The following is a 22,125-nucleotide window of genomic DNA, read 5'->3' as shown; positions in this document are numbered from 1 at the left end:
TGAACCCCACATGAAGCAGAAGCCAACGAGACGGAGACCAGTACGGAAGAACGTCACTGTACTCTCAGATTCATATCGAGTCATATGTTTCGGTATTTAGAATTTGTTCTTCATGAAATTTTAGAACTTATAATGACAACAGTATCTTTAAAGTAAATTCAGTTATCTAAGTAATTATTTATTGCCACCTCTACTCCTGTGAAAGTGATAAGTAAGTTAAATATTTTCGCGCCTTCGAAACAAATAGCACATGAGCCCAATAATGTTAAAATCCGGTTACCTGTGGCACATGTGGATGTGAATAACGACACTTTCCATTTGGGTATGAAAATAAGAAACAACATTTAAAAATGAATACATATTGAGCATATTCTTACTTTTTTTCTGACTTAAAATCAAAGAAATGTATTAAAATTACAAACGCAGATCCAAGCAATCTCTAATCATAACATAAAAAGTAAACCTTTTAAGTGTCAAAAATGTATTGTTTTTGTTTGTTTGTTTGTTTTTGAAGTTATGCACAAAGCTACACAACGAGCTATCTGTGCCCTGCACACCAAGGGTATCGAAACCCGGCTTCTAGCGTTGTAAGTCCGCAGACATACTGCTGTGCCACTGGAGGCATTCAAAAATGTAAGAAAGTGGCTACAGTCAGTGGCGCACCTGAATGGAGTTAATATCTGTGTACATTCATAGATAAAGCAGAGTTATCCATTGTTTGTTTGTTTGATGCCTTGATCACACACATTTTTGAGAGTAACTTGCTGAACCAATTCTGATTAAATTTAGCAAAGGAACTGATGTGGACCTCAAAGATCGAGTTAATTTTAAATGAATATAAGCAACATGATGAACTGTTCGGGTTTGGCATATATTTCAATGTTTACTACGTGAAACCGACACCAAATGAAAGTGAAGTTCAATAACACTGGTAGGACGGATACCTTTGTTGTTTGGCGAGTGATGTGCACGCACGCATGCCATCCCCGTAAAGTCAACGAAACATATGTCAATTAATATATATATATATATACACATTCTCAGCCGTTCTGCTTCTGAGAATGAGAATTAAAACCATATTTCTCTATTTTAAGTTCCCCGATGAGACAGAGGTAACTCTACGGACTTGCAACGCTAAAATGTGGGGTTCGATTCACCACGGTGGACATAGAAGATAGCCCAATGTGGCTTTGTTCTGAAAAACAACAACACAAACACACAAAAATCTCTATCTTAAAATGTACATACATTTACTGAATTACATCCGCAACGAGTCCAGTCATGTAAGGATTCGGGTGAGTTAGGTATTAAATTAATTAGTTATTATTATTTTTTAAATTGTGCTTCTCAATTTAATGGTCGATACTTTGCAGTTTTTCTTTTCTTTTTTGCAGACAATTTCTTTTCCTGTGCTACATCTATACAAATTATGTATACATATACGAAAACTCTCATCTTTTTTATGGAAAGTTACTGCATTCTAATAAATATGCCCCCCCCCACACACACAGTGGCACAGCGGTATGTCTGCGGACTTACAACGCTAGAATACGGGTTTCGATACCCGTGGTGGGCAGAGCACAAATAGCCCATTGTGTAGCTTTTTGCATAATTACAAACAAACAAACAAATCTAAAAATTTTTAGATTATTTGAGAAAATAGATCCATAATTATTTTGATTTGAGGATTAGTTAACGTCATTAAAATCTAAAAAAAGTAGAATAATTGTGTGAACAAATTTTGTTCTAATATTAGTCAAGAAATTAGCTTCTGATCTATGTGACACAAATGATAGAGTGGTATGATATAACCATTAAACATCTATAGTATTCTTTATAACTCAGTGTTGCAAAACCACATTGGAGAATAATATGCAATTTATTTTAATAACACAGTGGTGCGGAAAGTTTGTGAGATTGAGCATTATCCTGGCCCTCAAGTGAGTGAGTATAGAAGTTTTAAGCGATGCTGAAAAGAAGTTGCGGCAACTCTACAGTTATTATGCAGATATCAGAGAAGGAAGGTAGTTGAGAAATTTAACTTCTTCGAAAGCAAAGTGATAAATTTATTATAAAAAGTGAAAATTATTTCGTTGCAGCCTGATTTTCTGAAACAATAGTCAAAATTTAGTAACTATCAAGTGATCACACTTGTTAAACTAAAAAAAATCGAAAGTTTTTGTATAATATTAGTTATTACACACACTGCAACACACCAGCAGTGCAGTAATCTTTACTCGGGGCAGCAGTTTATATAGGAGTCACCGAAGTTACTGCCGGTGCAGTAAGGCAGTTTTGAACAGGTAGGCGTATTTGTTTACATTCACTGATGAAGTGGTAATATTTAATACAGGGTGTTACTTATTAAATATTAACAAATTTATTTATGGTTTATTCATGAAATATAATTTTACAAAGACTTAAGACTAAAGCATTGTTTCAGTCACAGTGGATAGAGTTTTGATTAAATAGTTTTATTCTTTCTTATTAACACATTTGATATTGATAGGAGTGTGGGTATTAAAGCCAATCATAGCCTCGGTTCTCACTCGTTTTTAGCATATTATGATTTACATGCTTATTTTGCTCTCTGTTTTTATAGATTTTTGCAGTGTTTCTTGTAATGAATTATGATGGATGCTTTTAAAGATCAGCAGTCTTTATCATCAAAATCTAAACTACCTTCAAGTCTCATTCCTCGTCTATGGCGATCTCAGTCTCTTAGGGAAAAAGGAAAACAACTTGTTTTGCCTTCATTCAATGAACAGTTGGAGGAATTCAACTTCCATGTTCCTTACAGTAGGCATTCTATTACATCTCGAGTCCCAATTCCTATTCGCAAAGTTGGTCAAAAGCACCACGGTTCCACTGAAATGTGTTTCAGAAGCCGTAGTGTGACAATTGGACATCCAATACAAAGTCAAGAATATTTTACACCAATGACACCTGATGGTGAAAATGGCTCATTAAAAAGTTTTGGAAGTTCTGGCAGCTTCATGTCATGTGACATCACCCCACGATCTGTGTTCAGCAGGTCGTCATCTTATGGAGTTAATTGGGTACCCCCCGAGAAGAAATACATTCTCCATTGTCAAAGAACTTATGAATCTCCGGAAGAATACCTTACACCCACACAGAGAAAAAACAGACAAATCCACCAGTTGAAGGCTGCATTAGCTAGAGCCACAAAAGCATGTGAAGTAAAGGATGTTGAAATAGAACATCTTTATGCAGAGGTGGAACGTTTACGCAGGTCTTCCTTACAGGTTGGTAGTACTTTTTGATTAGGAAAAAAAAATTTTATGGGTTAAAATTGGTAGTTTTAACTTTTTAAAAAATAAATAGAAACTAAGTGTAATATATTGATTACATGACTATGTCAGGGGTCACACTTGTATTTTAAAAATTGTGTATTACAAATGCGTATCTTTATATATGTAATAACATGTATTGCAACAGTCTATGATGCAATCAGCATTAGACTATAGCCCTCCACCAGTAGGACGGTGATACAGCCTTCATGGGCAGTAGTACCCTTAAGTACTTTTGAATACCAAAAGCTCATTCTTTTCCTTAGCATTTAGGTGTTCAGCCTTATTCTTTTTTCATTAAGAATTATGGAATTATTGCATTTATTATTTTAAACTGTTAGTTAACATTAGTGTTATCTTTCCCACCTTCATTTTCTTTATTTTGAGAAAGAAAAGATGCAATTTTTTTAATTGATTTAAGCTAGAGCTTAGATATGAATTATTATATTTTGTATATTAGTTTGATTTTTTTCTCTTAATCAATATAAGAGTTTAGGATGCATGTTTAAGAGTTTGTGTTATGGTTTCTTTGACAGGAATATTCTCTACTGACATTAACCCAGTTTTTGGGTTTTAGCAAAAGCCAATTATTAATCTCAGTTTTGGCACTACAGAAATGACCAATGCCCAAGTACCCTGGATATTCAGATGTATGTGAAATAAAATGGAATGTTGAAATAATAATATTAATACTTTCCATGAATTCATTTTGTGTGGATCTTATTTAATACTATCTCTCATATCCACTTTTCTGGAACCTATCATGGTTCATTTTCTCCTCCATAGTTTTTTTATTTTCTTTAAATGGTGGGTGGAATTAATTTGATGGCAGGCAGTGTTACCTCCATTCTATACCATGTGGCTAATTCTATTCTACTTTCTTCGTCTCGGACCATGGATAAAAGGCCTCCTGTTTATGTAACTTCTGCTAAGCCTGTCTTGTCTTTGGATGACTTTGGTCAACTCTTCCCTTAAATTGTATTTGCTTCTTGTTCTTATATTCCTGATAAAGATCATGTAGTGCCCATTTTTTTCCTTTGCTGCTCTGAGAGCTTAGGTATGTGACACTTGTTTTCTTATTCCAACTATTTCTGCTGGTTCTCATGCAAGCTTCTTGCAAGCACCTCAACTCTATTTTTCCCCTCTTCTTCCCTTGTCTTATTGTTTCATTATTACAGGTTTTTTCCCCTTTTAATTTGTATTGACTCTCACGTGTTACATCTTCTCCAAACCTAAGACTTTTCCTGTGACCTTAGGTTGGACTTCTCTCTCTTCTCTGGTGCCCCTATCTCTTGAATCTCTTCTTTCAGCTTTGACTCTCTTTTACCCTCAGTCTGCATATCTTCATCTTTTGCTTATTCACCTTTTTAGCTTGCTGTCCTTTACCCTTCTGAAGCTTCACATCACAATCCCTACAGCTTAACTGGGAAAAGTTTCTCTGACCTATTCTTAATGCTGTCCCTTTTTTTTTTTGCTGTTGCTTAGTTAGCTTGTTTTCTTTGTCTCTCGGATTTACTTAATGAGTATGCCTTATTATCTGGAGTTAGACTTTCAAAGTTTTATTGGAGGGAAATCCACTTGTCACCTTCCCTTTCTGCAGAGATCAATCATCGTGAGGTGATTACTTGTTTTCTTACCCATACTTCATCTGTGGGAGCGTGGCTCTTACACTTCATTCACCTGTGGACTCACTTTGCAGAAAACTCTTGGATCACACAGGTTTTCTCTCATGAGCTTTTTTTTTTGTCTTTCACAGCTCACATCTATCTGTTTTCTGAGGGCTTTCACAGGAATAAGGCACTCGTTGGGTCTTCATTTTCTACACAATGTTAATATTTGACAGTTCCTAGCCCTGCCATGGGAGGCATCATATGTTATGACCTCTCTTGTTCTTCAGGAGTCTGCTCGAGTGGGTTGTCTGGTTAGGCTCATAAATGAGTTTCGACTTCCATTCAGTACTTGATTGATTTGTAAGTCCTTACAATATTTGCTGGGTAAGGTCAATGGACTAAACTTTCTACTTTTATTTTTTTTAGTTATGGAACTTCTGGTTTCTAAGGTATTTGTATCACCTTTTTTCTTATGGGTGATATTCTGTCTCATTTAGGGACTCTTCCCTCTCTTGTGTCCATTTTTCCTCTGGATGTTTCCTTTTGTGTACCATTTAGTAGATTCCACCAGACCAGTGGAATATGCCTTTTGCTCCACTGTCTTCTCTGATTTCTCTTCCTCCACTTCTTGACCTCTTGCTTTCATAGTGATCTGACCATTTCTACATTACTCTGAGCATCCATCTACTTCCACCTGGCCCATACTTGACTGCTTCTCTAGCCAGGTGGAGTTCTGGATACCTTCACTATTTCCATTACGGTGTAATTCCACATCAGTTCCTTATAAATGTTTATACTTGAATAAGAGGTATTCACTTTAGGACCACATTTTATTGTCAAGCTTCTCTTTTGCACTCAGGATAGCAACATACAGTTGTTGACCTTCCATGTTCTTGGAGCTTTGAATTTAGTGGCATATTGGCTATCTTGCCTGGACTGAATTATTATTCTAGAATGTTCCTTACATTTGATTTTCTGTGGATTTGTTCCCACTTAAGTAATCCTCTTATTATTGCATATGTGAGTACTTTACACCAAGCTTCCACTTTTTTTGGTAACCAGTCCCACACTCTGTGTCCCTGGCAGTATTTTCTTTGCACCTCTTTCTGTATGCCTATCATCCTCTTCAACTTCTTCCCAGGGTTCTGTCTTTAATTTACAGTTGTCAGATTTTTCTCATTCTCTGTCTTTGGCCAGCTTAAATGTGATTTCTGTTCCTATTCCTTTTGACAATCATGGAACCTCTTTCTTCTATCTTGGAGATTTCCTTTTACATCAGCTTCTGATGTCCATCTTTCACCACAATGTTCTATGCTTTTGTCTTCCCTTATGGCTTTTGAGTAATTCTTTGCAAGACCATCATGTTTATCTTGCAGAGTAGTTTGCTTTCTTTTGTTAGACATCCTCCCTTGCAAGTTATCACTGCAAATGGATAGTTAAGACTGTTCCACTTACCATTCCTTTCCTCTGGGTTCCCCAACTGTTCCTCATCTCAATTACTTTATCATGTTCATTGTACTTTCTCGCCCTGGTTCTTATCAACCTCTTCTGAGCCTTTCTAATAAGTAATTCTCCTCATTTGTTTCCTTTTCCAAACTGGATCTTCTGTTTGGTTCTCAGGACTCTTAAATGCCCTCCATTCAAATCTTTGGCCATCTGTTTCCTGTATCATCTGTATAATAAGATGTATTTTCTTCTCATTCTTGATTCTGAGAGCTGTTCTGATATTTTTCCCACAGACATTTCCTACAAGGCCAGGTTTATTTTATTCCCAGACTGCTTCTTCCTAAATATTTGAGCTACTTGAGAGAGTGATGACATGTTTTCTCCAATGCATGATTGTTCAGACCTTAGCCATATTTGTGCTGTGTGGGTAGTTTGCTGTTATTTCATTCACACTGGTCAATTTTGAGGCATTTGACATAATCTTATTTTGTCATGGGATTCTTCTTGTTTTATATGTCCTTCTGTTTGACATTTTAGTTTAAAGAACTCCTCAGACTTGTCTATTTCTTTTTGGGAGATTCTTCTTTTGGCTTTCCCATGCCACCTTCCATCAAGTTTTTCATCTCTTGGCTTCTTTTGCCTTTGTCCATAGTTGTCTACTGAATGAGATATTGCAGGTAATTATATGGTAGACATCCCACACCATTTTGTCATACTACTTACACATTGTAGTTTCTTTTGCATCTGGGTTTTGTGTCCCAACAGTCTCCAATCTTCCCAGAGACTCTTAGGAGGTGATTTATTCAATATATCTTTGTCTTGAATCTTCTACACAGAGAATATATATACTGAAAACAATGGAACTCACCACCTGGTTGATGTTGCTTCACAGGCAATCCTTATCTTTCCTGAAATCCACATCACATAAGGGATAACAGGAAGTGTTAAACCAATTTGCCTCTGCTCAGTGCTTGCTGTTGAGTGCCACAGCAGTTTATACATTTATCTTCCAAGTCATACTGCTACTTGAAAAAAAAAGCAGCACTGGTTGTGGTTTCTTGCCATCTCCTGCTGCTCCAGTTTGTGATAATCCATAGCATAGTCTTTCAGTTTGAAATTTTATGCAGATGTTAGGTTATTCCTCTTTGATTTCTATACCACTCTTGAGTTTTTTGCCTATGCAAATTGCTCTCCTTTTCTACTAGTGGAATGGAATAATCATTGTTTCCCCAGTACAAAGTTGTTAGGGAGGTTGTTATAGAAAGTTCCTCTTCAGGTTAGTATAGTGTCACTGGTATTACACTGAATGGACACACATCTTGCTTGGAAGAAGTTTAAGGGTGTCTAACTAGAGGTATAGTACAGGTCACCCCTACATTAAGAACTGGAACATTCCCAATAGTGGTATACAGCTAGATGGATCTTGCTTTTTCCCCAGGATGCAGGCCTGGGATGATTCGTCCCTGTACCTGCTTAATCTGTTAAGTATATCATCTAAGTATTTTATGTATATTGTATAGCTTGATTTATTGCCATAATCACATTACATGTACATAGTCTGTCAACCCCTGAGATATACAGGCCAGTTTTGTAGCCTTTACATTCCCCTCGCCTTTGCAACACTTTACCACCACACAGGAGGATCGATCTTTTGACAGTATCCTTCTGCGGTACCATTTGTTTGAGCAAAGGTTATTTTTTACTTTGGATGAATGTTGTCTCCCACATAGTGATGCTCCTACTAGGACACTCCAACTTTGTGGGTGATACACTCCATAAGTTTTCCCTTTCTGTTGCATTATTCTCAGAAAGGAGCTCATCTCTTTAATTTAATTTTCTACACTGTTCCCTCCACCTAGCTATTTGTTCTATGGAGAAGTGAGTAGCATTTTTGAAGTTAACATTTTCCTTACCTGGAAACGTATTTCAGATAGGTAATCACCTCTCCATAGAATCACTAACTATTTGTCTCATCAAGAATGAAATTTGGTATATGCAAAGTGCTCAAGGATTTGTTGCCTTCCTAGTGGTGGGTATAGCCTAATGCTGATTGAGTTATAGATTGTTGCAGAACATGTTATTATGTATAGAGTTGGAAGTTTCATTCAAAGACTTGGTGCATTCACAAAAACTTTTTATCAATTGCATGAAGTATTAGATATTTGTTTTGAGGAGAGGTAAGTAGTGAGTAGTATTTCTGAATTGCCTTTTATTTAAGGAAAATGTTAAAATAAATGCTACAAGTAAGCTGATCTATTTAAAGATGAAGTGTGGCTGTTCATTAACTTAATAAAAAGATTAAAAAGACAAGTGACAGTCAGAAGCTGTAGATCATATCTGCAGTTTTTGAACTCATGACATGCATGTACCTTCCACATAATATTTGCTGAAGTGGATAGATAAAAGGGTATCCTGATCCTATTGTTTCCAGATAATCTCATTGGCTTAAGTAAATAAAAACATTTTATGAGTTGTACATGTATTGTTGTTACAAAATATGAACACTCAAGGGAAGAAAACAAATTTAATGTTAAAATAAGATTTAAATCAAAAACCTGAAGGAGAGAAACTCAATGAAAAATAACTTACATAAATAGATTCTCCTTATTTTCTAAGATCTGCAGATATCTGACATAATGTGAATCAATCTCCTCTGATCATTCAAACTACATATTATAGACATAACACTATGAGTAGCCAAAGTTGTATGATCCCTATCAGGGTTTGCAGTCAGTACCAGTACCGGCCCATCAGTATTGGTGGTACTGGTGCTGGTTTATAGTATATCATATATTAAGAATAGTATCTGTTATCACATGTCTCATCTTCAGAGTTTTAACTGACTGTCTCCTCTGGTATTTCAGCTTTGCTTTTCACAGAATTATAAATGTTTGATGTGGTAGTTTTAAGTTCATACTTTAGTCTATAAGAGAATCTCGGTGAAAATTGGCAGTAGCATGAAATATGGGAAACTGGTAACTCCCACGCTCTGGAAGAGAATGTAAATGTGCCTACGTGACTAATTGCACATTATGTAGGTGCATGCGGGCAGGTCAAACTGCACATGTCACAATGTTTTAGTGAGTTATATTCAAAATGTAATTAAACTACTTAATTATCATGGCATATAAACAAACTTGATATCAAACCATAGATAATGAATCAAATCTTAATATTATATAACTTTTAAGTTCTTAAATGTATAAGATAATATTTATAAACAACCTTAAATTCTCCTAGTGTGAGAATTTGTATATTTGTTCTTGGGCCATCTCCTCTTCTAGATTTTTTTGTCCACCCCCTAGAAACCTATGAAAGGTAATGTAGAATATTCTCTATAATTTCATCATTGATATTCTGAAGCTATATTTTTATATTCTTCAATCTTATGGGGCTAAAGAGTAATCAATGAAAATTCAGAAACCACTTTCCACACTTACCTCTGACATGCTCTGATTTACAAGTTGCTAATAGATTTTTCTGAGACTGACTCCCATTAAATTTATAACCAATAGAAAGTCTAGATTTCAACTGATTCATTGCCATAGTAATCATACCACATGTGCTTACAGATAATTGACAATTTGGTTTGATGTGGAAAAACATTATCCCATGGAAAGAATAGTTAAATTTCTAACTGCTCAAGTCACATGATTAGAGATGCTTGAATACCAGCACCAGCAACCTGGTACTGCCGGTACTATTGCAAACCCTGATTCCTATATGTCGTTGAAATTGGTAGAAATATAACACATTGCTATTTATCCAGTGTTAGTTACATGTACCTTTTTTGTGCATGAACTATTATCCTATGTAGGTATCTGTAGTTGTCAAATTGGAACGTTTTGTATGGCAATGAATACCAAAAAACACAAGGTTACTTTATTGATAAAATTGGAAAGTTAACTTCAATATTCAAAAGAAAAGAATTGCAAGAAAGACTTGGAAACCTGTTTGTTCTGAAATGGATACTTAAAGAAAAAATCATGCAAGTCTCAGCACATTACATGTGCTTGGTTGTATCTTTGCTCATGTTTCATTATGTCATGCATTTGTATTGGTACATGTTCCTTTTATCTATTGCCAATGGCTGTGAACAGGGATATTCTTCACCAGTTAGCAAAATAGGAAACAGAGAATATATTTCTGTAAAACTGAGTCCAAAATTATTATAACATTTCTAAGTCAAAAATACTATTCTTATTCTAAAGGCAAAGCTGATATAAGAATGCATATATCAATATCATAACAGTGTTTTTACATGCATCTCCAATGCATTTTGCATCAGTAAGAGCTGTAGTATCCTGGCTTGTGAATCACATTCACTGTACTTACATTTATACATTAGCAAAAACCAACTCGATTAAAATTCTTGTAACTATAGTCCTAAGAAAAAACTTAATATCTGCCTTTAAAAGAGATATGGTAGTTGATCAGTAGCAAATAATATACATTTGTATCTACAGATGTCAGTATATTAGCATTTAATAATTGGTGTCACATGCCACACAGATACACCTCTGTGTGTAATATTTTTAAGTAGGGAACTTTTGGGCATATTATTAATGAACTTTTAAACACTGAATGTATGTTGTTTTATCCAGCAACCAGATACAGGATCAAGAAGAACACTTGTCTCAACATCACCTGTGCTAAATGAAATAGATGCTCCTAGGCATTTTTTGTCAGCTCAAATTTCTGACTCTTCAGATACAATGGAGGAAGTTGATTTGGTGATTGAAAGAAGTACTAATGTTGAAAAGTCTCTGTATTTAGAAGACAGTGGGATTCTTTCAGATGTGGGATCATTATCTTCACCTAGTGAAATGCATGATACTTGTAGTTCTGACCAAGAAACATTTAGCTCAAATGTCAATTACAATACATGTAAATTTCCAAAAGATGAAGCAACAACTAAGGAAACACATTTTGACATTAATGACAAGTCACAACTGTCTGAAATAGAATTACCTCTATTTACATCTAATGAAACATCATCTGTACATGTATCTGGAAATGATTGTTGTGTGGACAATGCAAGATTAAAGCATGAAACATGCTTGACACCTTCTCCATGTAAAGTAAAAGAGAGTATTGAAAGACCATCTTTAACAGATAGTAATGAAAACTGTTCAACCTCTAAAGAAAACAAATCTTTGAAAATCTTAAATCGAAATATTCCAGTAACAACAAATGTTATAGAAAATAAAAAGGAAAGTGTTCAAGTAGGGACATCTAATGAATACACACACAACTGTTCATGTACCACTAGTGAAAGAATTTCTGGAAGCACCAAGAACAAAAATTTAGTCATTTTTGAAGAAGATGCATTTGAAGACTATGAAAGGGAGCTAAAAGAACTAAAGATTCAGTATTCTAAACAATACCAAGAACTGAAAGAAAAGCATGACAATGAAATTGGAAATCTTTCACAAAAACTGGCCAATGTTAATGCAAGGTAAAGGTTTTGATTTATCTTTGAAAAAACAAACAAAACATTGAGAAAAGTATGATGTATGTATAAGAATAGCACTTACTGAGTTTAGCTGATATGTTGAAAATATAATTAGATAATAAACAAATAAAAGGTCATACAGCTTATACATAATGAATTGTATGCACATGTTATATGTGGAAATACATGTACAGTGTACAAGTGTATGTGCAATTGAATATTTTGTTGTTGTATATACACATGGATAAAATCATGTTCAAATACATAGTTATGTATAGTAGAACGATGGCCACTACAATGAACATTTGACACGTGTGTACAGTAACAAACATTTAATTCTTACATTGACAATACTATATGCTAATAACACCTGCGAGCCTCAAACATATGGTAGTATCAAGTAGAACTGGTAAAAAAAAAACTATCAAATCCACCAGACTCCACAATTCACACACATAGTGAAAACAACTGCCCCATTTTGATTATGAATTTCAAAGTCATCTCATCTGGATCATCCAGTATTGAACTTTTAATTAAAGAAAGTTTATCTATTATAAATGAACTCCCAACTTTAAATAATAACACAGCTTCACTACCATTAAGTCTGTTTTGAATAACTTGTATAATATTGTTACAGCTATTGCATTGTCATATTCTTTCTTGTTTATTTGTTTGTTCTTTAATTTACATCATTCTTTTATTCTGTATTTTAGTTACTCTTTATAAAACATTTGAACTTTATACATTTTTGTACCTAATATTTTACCCTGTTCAATATGGTTTGCTGTAGATGGAATGTTTGTTACTGTACACACACGTATCAAATGTTCATTGTTGCTGCCATCATTCTACTGTTCATCATTAAACTTCAATTCCTGTCAAATGAATCTGTTCATAGTTATGTATAGATTGGCAGAAAACTATATGTAAAGTATTTCCAAAACATACATACCTTCGCTGATACTTGTAGCTATTTCTCGATCTCCATCTTTGCCATCTAACATTGTGTTCGCGTGTTACACTCTTTATATACCCCACTTGACTGCTCTGCAAAACTTTACACCGGCCCTCACACACCCTCTATGCAGGTACTGTGTATAAGCACTGTATTCAGACAATATAATCACTTTTTCTTGACAAAGTTCATGGGTTGAGAGACACGTTTTGTGGTTTACATTTTCATTAGTTCAGAAATAAGTCAAGTTTTAAAGAAACATTTTGTTTCTTCACCCTAGTGAAAGCTGTTTGCAACCTATCATTTTTTACCTGTTGTGCCAGTAGTTTATATTTTAGCTGTTTACGAAGGCTTTTTCATATAATTTTTAATTTTTTTTACTCTTCCTTTCACATCAGAGGGCAAGGTTTTGTGTTGTTTAATTTTGAGATATTTTACTAGAGTGGTTTTTGCCAGGTTTTTGACTGCCTTGGACATTACTCAAGAAATTGGAAGATTCAATATTTGAGACCTTGTGTCTACACATAGTACTAAAGAGGATGTGGTGATCATAACATTAATGTTTAATCTGATTAATTTATTGATACTATATACAGAAATAATAAAAATGTCCATGATTTTAGAAATGTTAAGTTTCAGAAACTACAAGATATGCTGAGAGAGAAATTTATTGTTTAATCTGAATGTGTAGAATAGTAATGAAGCTTTTTCTAGTTAGTTCAATCAAGTTAGCCACAGAAAGAAATGTATATTTTTACAAAATTTTATGTCCCAACCAAAATTAAACTTTAATAAATGAACTACTTCTAGCATATATAACAATATGAAATTCGCTTTTAAAATTGTAGATGCTTAGCTTTATAGACAAAAAAAAAAAAAAAAAAAGTTAGTCATTAAGGATAAAGAGGGATTATTAAAGTCTCTTGGTTCAAAACATCAAATTTGATTTGTATGGCTTTTATTCTCAAGCTAGTTCAAAAGATCAGATTGTAGGCCTGACTATTTTTATCCTAAGACCTTGAAGAAGCTTAGCAAATAGTTTGTTTAGGTTTTAAATATATTTTCTGTACATCTTCATAGGAAAGTTCTTGAAGACTGAAAAAGTACCAAGGTGATGCTTGTTTTTAAAAATAAAGATTCCAAGTAGGATATGGGAAACCATAACTTATTAGTTTCACTTATTGTTAACAAGTTTGGAAACTGTTTTCAGAAGAACTTTGAAAGAAGTTTGCAAAGTTGACATTTAATTAAGGATTGGGAGAGGGTATTCCATTGATGTTGTTTACTTTGGCTTTAAGAAAGCTACTGATAAAGGGCCTTATAAAAGATTGATTAGTTGAGAGGATGTTTATTGTTTGGGTGAAAAAGTTAAGAAGTGGATAAGAAATTGGTTTAATATGATAAAAAGCAAAAAGTGATGGACTGGTAAATGGATATTTTTCTGACTGAGAAAATGTGGTTACTTGGATTCTTCAATAGCCTATTATAGGATGTGAACTGTGTGATATGTTAATGATTTAGGAAAATATTTTGACAGTAATATTTCTAAATGGATGGATTCAGTTCAGACATTCCAACTTATTAAGTATTTCTGATTTAAATAAGCTAACTCTATAGATCAAATCTAAAAGTATAAATTAATGAAGTCAATCTTGTATAATAAACTGACTAAGAGTACATAATGTCAATTATTACTCATGAAAAATGTTTAGATGGCATTAACTCATCATTTGGATACTTTTGACACTAATAGTATTTTCATTTGTAATCTCAGTAATATCTTGTAAGGTTTGGCTAGCTGGCATGTAGGGAAATTTACACTTTTTAATCCTTATTGATCATATTTATGTTGTTAGTGCTGAGTTGCCTGCTGATATCTGTGGTTGAGTTCACAATCATGTAGATGCTCATGTTGAAGAGCAGAGTTTGTCAGCTAGCCCTAATCTTGAAGCTTCTTCTAGTCTGATTGATTTGTTTTCTCAGATGTGTTCTATTTTAAATTTTGAACCAATTTGTGGTATATCTGAGGTGCTAGTGTCATTTTGGATGACTCAGTTCTTGAATTTAGTTATTTCTGATGCTCAGGCCATTGCTGATGCTTTTAGAAATCAGCAAAATGTTACTAGTATTCAAATTCCTCACAATTCTGATGTGGGTGGCATTTTTGCAGGATTATCTTATCTTTCACTGCTCATCCTACTTTTCAAGTTCTTGTTCTTGATATTGGTTATTGTGAGAGAGAGAGAGAGTCTTTTGCTTGGTTTTCTGGTTTGACTCATTGGCAGTTTTCTACCCTGAACACTATGATTTGTCTTATTTGTCTTTCTTCTCCAGCACAATTGTTAGTTATTAGCTACTCTTGTTCTCCCAATTATTTTAGTGAATATCCATTAGCTTTGACTCTCACTGGTCTATTTTCTTTTACTATGTAGCTTTTATGATTTTTCAATACCTTGGCCTGTCATACTGTGTTGCAAAATACTCATCTCCCCCCCCCCCCAACATTTTAGCTGACCCAGAAAGAGTTTCTTGCCTGTACCATTTTGTCTTTGCAGAAATTTGAGGTTACAAATTCTAGATCAGGAAGTCTCAAATCTCCTTCAGAAAGATGCAGGTGGAATTATTTTTTGCACTTTTTCAGGTCTTTACTCCTATCTCTTTCGTTCTGAAGAAACAAGAAGATTGGTGATCAATCATAGACATTTCCCAACTCAGTCATTACATGCAGACATCTTGTTTCTAAACATAAAATTGTTTTTTGAAAGTTTCTCCATTGTGGACACTGTATGATAAAGGTGGATGTACAATCCAGTCAAGTGAATTTTATTTTGGTTCAAGATTCTACTCATGGAGAACCAGTTCTAACACCCCTTTAAACAATTACAGGGGCATCATGGTCTCTCCTTTATAATATGAAACTCTTTGTTTGTGGATACCTCCAACAGGACCTTGTTTCTTAGTGGGATCTGAATTCAGACATATCGTCACACAGCATATCTATTTCTTTTATTACTCAAATTTTTACAGTTTTGGTTGAATCAAAAGTTTAAGACAGCAGATTCTCATTTTCTTTCTTGTCCTTTCAACCTTTGTCTTTTTATAGATATGTCTCTTATGGGTTGTGCACAATGTTGGGGCATCACTGTCATTCTGGTTCTTGGACTGCTCAGGAAGCAACAGCTCATATCACCATGCATAAACTTTGGGCTGCTCAGCATGTTTGAATTGAACTTCTGCCTCTTCTATACCATCATTCTTTGTTCATTTACACAGATAATTCTATAGTGGCAGTTTAAATCAACAATAAAAGTGGTACTTGTTCTTTCAGCCTTTGCTTTTGTTACAGTTTCTGTACTTCTTTGGCTTCATTTTCAACTTGTTCACCTTTGAGCCTTTCACATTCCTGAAGTGATGAACATTTTTACACTTTCTCTATCTCAAGATTATTAGCTTCTCTTCATGAAGTGGACCTTCCACTCCTTGATTTTTCATTGTCTGTGCAAATGTTTGGGTTGTATGAATACTGATGCATTTGCTAAGTCAGACAGTTCTCTTATTCCACCTTATTGGTCTTCAATTCCAGGTCCAAATTCTTTGGCAGTGAATGCCCTGTGTCAATGTTGGGAGAACCTCTACCTTTACACTAACCTGTCTATCTGCCTTCTTCCTTGGGTACTTGCCAAAATTAGTTGCTCAAAGTACTGGGTTTTCCTTATTGCATTACTATTGTCAGCTCAACCATGGTTTCCCTTGTTACATTGGCTTTCTCAAGGAGAACCAGTCTCAATACCATATGGAAACATCTTGTATGCCAACCTCAAATGTCCATTTTCTACAGTGACTGGCTGTTGTTTGGTCTATTGTCTGAGAACTCCTCAGCAGATTGCTTCTTTCTATATGTATTTATTTCATGATTGTGGCTTATCAGATTTTCCCACTGATAGGTAGCACTGTCTTATCTACCACTTGGAGATACCTATTATTTAAAGAACTTTTTCAAGCTTTTTGCTTTCAAACCCCAAGTTCCCAGACGTTTTTGTAAATTGGCCTTGGATTTAGTCTTGTATTTCTTCACTTCTATTGCACCCTTAATGTTTTGTTTGCTGCATCACCTTTCCCTGAAATCATTTTCTTGAATTATTTGCATTGGGCAAAAGACATTCTGATACTTATTTCCTTGATGCTTTATGTACTTTAATTTCTTGGAAGGCCTTATACTCATATTGAGCCTTTATACTTCACACTTAGGCTGCAAGAGAAGATAAGCGTAATAGATGGCTGGTAGATGTAGTTGTTTTGGTTTGACTTTACACAAGTTACAAGTAAATTTATTTATTACCAGGTTATGGGTTAAGCACACAAACCACCAATTCGAGGAGTTTACTTTGGGAAGAAACAATTCACTCAGAGTCTGATTATCGCAACACAAAAAGAAGTTTAATTCAATATATTCAAGGGGTTGTCTGAATTAAAAGTTTCAAAACTATTTTGAAATAACCCGACATCCAAATTGTTAAATTCTTTGTTTTAGATAGCTAAATGCTCAATTTTTTTTTAAAGGCACTTACTCTAGCTCTGGTGTCCAATATCATAAACATTCATTACTTTCTCTCATGGAATCATATCTATTCGCCACCTCTAAGAAGGACTGCAAACTTCTACTTCTCATGTTACAGTCTGGAATGTATTTCCAAGTGATTTGTGTACTCTGAGTTTTTCATATCCTTATTTGGTCATCTCACTGGACTGTTAGCATTAAATAATTTCATGGCCTTATTTATTCAACAGTTCTTCTTTAAATCTCTATTATGCATTTGTTATTATGTTTCTTTATCTTTAGGTATATAAGAAATATCTGTTTTCCAAAACTTCTAGCATTTGTAATTTAGCAAATGGTTCACAACTGTTTCTAACCTGCTCTGATTGATCTTGATTATTGTTTGGAGGATCATTTTTTTTATGTCCTGTCAAGGCTCTTTATTGTTATTTCACATGTACTGAATCTTTCACAAAGTTTTGGAAACAATTGTTTATACCTTAAAACAAATCAAACTCCTGGAGTCGTGCTTCCACTATTGAGCCAGCTTGTTTACAGTGGTGTTCCAAATCACCTTAAAAGTATATTTCAGGTTAAATTTCATCAATTTAGCATTTGATGATGTCTTTGTCATCCTGTCACAATAGACTTTAGAGTGTATTCTGCAGGCTGGCATGTGTACAAATCGGAACATGTTCATATAATTTTATTTACAGCACACTGTCTTTCTTTAGCTTTAAGATTCCAATTTCCTCTAGTGATTCTTCAACACCCATGGAGGCCCTAGCAGGTGAGTTCTTTTCTGTTACCTGCTTAGTTACCACACAATCCCTACTTATGATATGCATAATAATCCAGGTATATCTATCCTGTCCAATTCCCCTTTTTAACAGTTAGAGGAGCATTACGGTCTCTCCTTTATAAAACGAGACTCCATGTCTGAATGGATTCATCCGGTCAGGAATCATGCATATTATATTCACCTTCACAGTTGTTCTAGAGAAAAATTCCACCCATTGCATTGGTGCTTAATGACAGAGTTCTGGAAGTGAACAGAGGATACCTTCTAGTAATTAAAAATGCCTTAGTGGGTACTTTTTCACTTCCATCTTTACTTCAATGTGTAGTATTTGAGACATCGGAGATGAGAAGACCATTCTGCATATGATATTTCATAGCTCCAACCAAGATGGAGAACACCTTACAGCTTTATTTTTATTATTTCTTAAACTTATTTGATATTCCCATTGCACTGTCATATTCTCTCTGAAATTGGTGTTCTGCAATTTCAGTCTCATATTACCAGCCAAAATTCAGATATCAGCAAAGGAATATAAGATTTATGCCAGACAATATTTTGTAACATCTCTAACCAAAGAATAATGAGCTCTTAACTCCAAAGGAACATTTTTATTTTCACTGGATGCTACTAAAATGTTGTCTTTATGAGGATTTTTAAACTGTGGTAAATACAGTAAATCAATATTATTTCACTAAACATATAACAACAAAAAACATCCTTGATTGTACATCAGAATTCCCCAGTTTGCAGTCCTAAGGGGAGAGGCAGGGGGACTCCAAGAAAGTTAATGAAGGTATATAACTTTAACCATATTTCCATTTTTATAATAAAAGAAAGCCCATTCAGATGTCATGTGAAACAAAATTGTTACTATGGTCTGACAATATTCACAGTGCATTTAGTATCATGACCTTGTTGCTTTATCATATTTATATAAATTAGAATTAATGAAAAATACAAAATCTTGTTGTCTTTTGAAAATGCTCTCATTTGTGCATCACAAACACCACTCCATGAATTGAACAGCTTTGCTTATCCAAGTAGACACACAGTTAAGTTATATTCATTGTTTTTGATACATTTTTTTTTTTTTATTTTGTGTTATGAAGATAACATTTATACTCTAGATATACTCTGTTTTATATACCATAATGTTAAATTTTTCAGGTACCTTGAACTACAGCCTATGTATGAAAAAGCTCTTGATCAAATTAAGTGCTTGGAAAATCAAGTAGTGAAGTTGAAGAAAGACATTTCAGCTCAGGAGGAATGGCACAAACAAATGTACCTCAAAATGTACAGGTTTGTATGGTGTTAACAGTTTCTTCGGAGGTATAATACAAATACAGTTTATTACCAGAAAAGCATTCTCTTTTATTCTATCATATTTTCTGCTAAACTATTAAGTGTATACAAGATAATATGACTATTATATTGACTTTGAAGGATTAATGTAAATGTTCCACTCACAATAATTACATGTATCATCTTATGGTCTACCAGAGAATTTAATATTGAACGTTTTTGAGTATGTTTTCATCTGTAATGTTAGGAAATCTATACTATAAATAGCACAAGGCTATCCTTATACTCAAATAGATAAGTTTAACTTAATTTAAATTGAAGTATTCAGATTTAAATTATTAATTGAACTGCAGTTAATTGTTTAGAAAATTTTAATCTGTTGATGACTCTGAATTTCAAGGTGTGGCTAATACATGTGATTTTGATAGCTACTTGTAATTCTGAATGTGTGTATTATGTATTATTGTATTTGTCTAAGTTTTACTGTACCTTCTGAAACACAGGTCATTCCAAACATCACTTGGTATTGCATCAAGTGTTCTGGGTATAGGTGCTTAAATATTCCAAATTTTGGGGTAATTAACTGTTCAGCACTTAAGAAAAATGCTTCTTTTTCCTTTTGTTATTTCCTATTTATTTTGGGAATTACTCATTTTTTTCATTACTGTATACATAAATATTTCTTTGTATCACTTTAACTGTAAGATTTTTGTTGTCACATCTCAGTTAAGTATATTATACAGTGTGAGTTGCATACATAAACAGGGTATTCTGGCTTATGTTGTATGCATGCAAGTGAAGGAAATATACTTTTTAGTGAAGCACACTTTGTAGCTTCCTTGTGCACTTCGGTTCACTTTTTTTTTTATTTTTTATCTTAGTAGCATTGCTTATATGTGTGAAAACTTAAGTGATTATTACAAAAATGTGAACATGTAGAATATATGTATGAGAAAAGCATAAGCATAATGATTTTTTGTATTCTTTGATTTGTTATGAAAACATTATCACAGTTACGCTTACTGTATCTCCTAGAAAAGGGCAAGAAGCAGCAAAATTTGAGCATGCTGATGAGGTACTAGAATTTGCACAACAAGCACCAAAGAAGATATCGGTACCTGAACTATTACAACAACTGCGTCAAACCAAACAGGAATTAGAACAAGCCAAAGAGTTGTATCGAAGTGAGTTATATCGCAAAGCTACCACAGGATCACCTCATCATCAGGCTGAGTATACACTGAAGTTTTTGAAAGATGCTGTTTATTATTTTCTTACAGAAAAGGATAACAAAGGCCATCTTAATGCCATTGAGAGCATCTTAGGGTTTTCTGAGAAAGAGAGAGGGGCAGTTGCTAAATCACTAAAACACCGAAGAATCTGACCTGTATGTTTTTTCTTTACAAAACACTGAAAATGGCAGTTGTACTTTACTTAGTAGCTAAAATTAACATGTATGATAAAACTCCCATATATGAGACGTAATGTGTCAAACTGTTTATATGTGAGTGTTTATGCAAAATTTAAACAAAATTCAGAATCAAAATATAAAAAATATTTTAAATTTGTTATAAACTCTGGTATTTGATTTTAGCGATTGCAAAAGGTCATATTGATTCAAAAATTGACATACATTTTGAGAACCATTAGATGAAAATAATATTACAGTGGCCAAAATGACATATTAGTTACAAATACCTAAATATATATAAAGATTTATAATGAATACATACAGCAGTTTTCTGCTTATAAATATCTGTTATGTACATACATGAAAACACATTTATTTATACACACACGTACATGAGTATATAGATGTATGTACATGTGTTTACAATAGTATAAATATTATTTTTAGTTAATCAAATTCACATGTTGCAAGTTACAAAAGATATACACAGTGGAGTACCAGATAAACTATTAGAATAATTAATGTGCTTTTAAAATGATTTACATTATGTAAAGTAGATTTATTAATTTCTAACTCACAGTAAATGTAAGAAAATATGTATGTGGGTGCATATTTACATAAACATGTTCTCTTTGTTTAAGAATTTTTTTCATTGTTGGCCTTAATTAAGAATTTGATTAAAATCAACATCTGCATCACTGTCACTTAAGATGTGTTTGAGTATTTTCCGTCAGATAGGAACTTTGATATTTGCTTATGTTATCACACAAGTTTATAGCCATCTCATTGTGGAAATAATATACATAGTCTTTTGCTTATTAAGGATACATAAATTGGTAAGTTACATTAACTGTCTTCTGTGGCAGTATAATGTTTCTGTATTTGAGAAAATACTCCAATTGCCATCCTGGTTTAAAAATGCATTGAAACTGTATGCATGAGTAAACTTTGTGAATAAACTTATTGAGCTGTTCTTTAAAATACAAAATATCTAACAAGATAAGATAAATCAATAAATGCTGAAATCTTAGACTTGTTTAGATTGCTCAATAAAGTTTTGCTTGTTTAAATTGTCATTGATCATATCAATGGGAAATCCATTCTTGTCTCAGTACTTCTTGGTATCATCAAATTCTTTGTGTACAAAAAAAATCATAGGTGATTGTGATTTTATAAGGATGATGAATCAATATTTTAGTTAGTTTTTTCTTGAATAATATTGGTATGATACTTGAAAAACTGCAATAAAGACTTTTGAATGTTTGTTTTTATTAAATGGTGAACTTCACATTA

At 33.7% G+C, this 22,125-nt stretch overlaps 1 protein-coding gene across 1 annotated transcript; it reads left to right on the top strand.

Annotated features, from left to right (window-relative positions):
* The first annotated feature begins 1,968 nt into the window (after positions 1 to 1,968).
* On the top strand, positions 1,969 to 21,786 carry LOC111088675. The gene is made up of 5 exons (XM_022399436.1): positions 1,969 to 2,303; positions 2,603 to 3,266; positions 10,972 to 11,825; positions 19,284 to 19,418; positions 20,457 to 21,786. The coding sequence occupies exons 2-5, from the start codon at positions 2,631 to 2,633 to the stop codon at positions 20,803 to 20,805; spliced, it is 1,974 nt and encodes a 657-aa protein (XP_022255144.1). The 5' UTR covers positions 1,969 to 2,303; positions 2,603 to 2,630; the 3' UTR covers positions 20,806 to 21,786.
* The last annotated feature ends 339 nt before the right edge of the window (positions 21,787 to 22,125 follow it).

This window comes from Limulus polyphemus, unplaced genomic scaffold (assembly GCF_000517525.1).
Source record: "Limulus polyphemus unplaced genomic scaffold, Limulus_polyphemus-2.1.2 Scaffold3, whole genome shotgun sequence".
Classification (NCBI taxonomy): Eukaryota; Metazoa; Arthropoda; class Merostomata; order Xiphosura; family Limulidae; genus Limulus; species Limulus polyphemus.
Note: the sequence above shows the minus strand (reverse complement) of the source record. Positions and strands in the feature narration are given on the sequence as shown.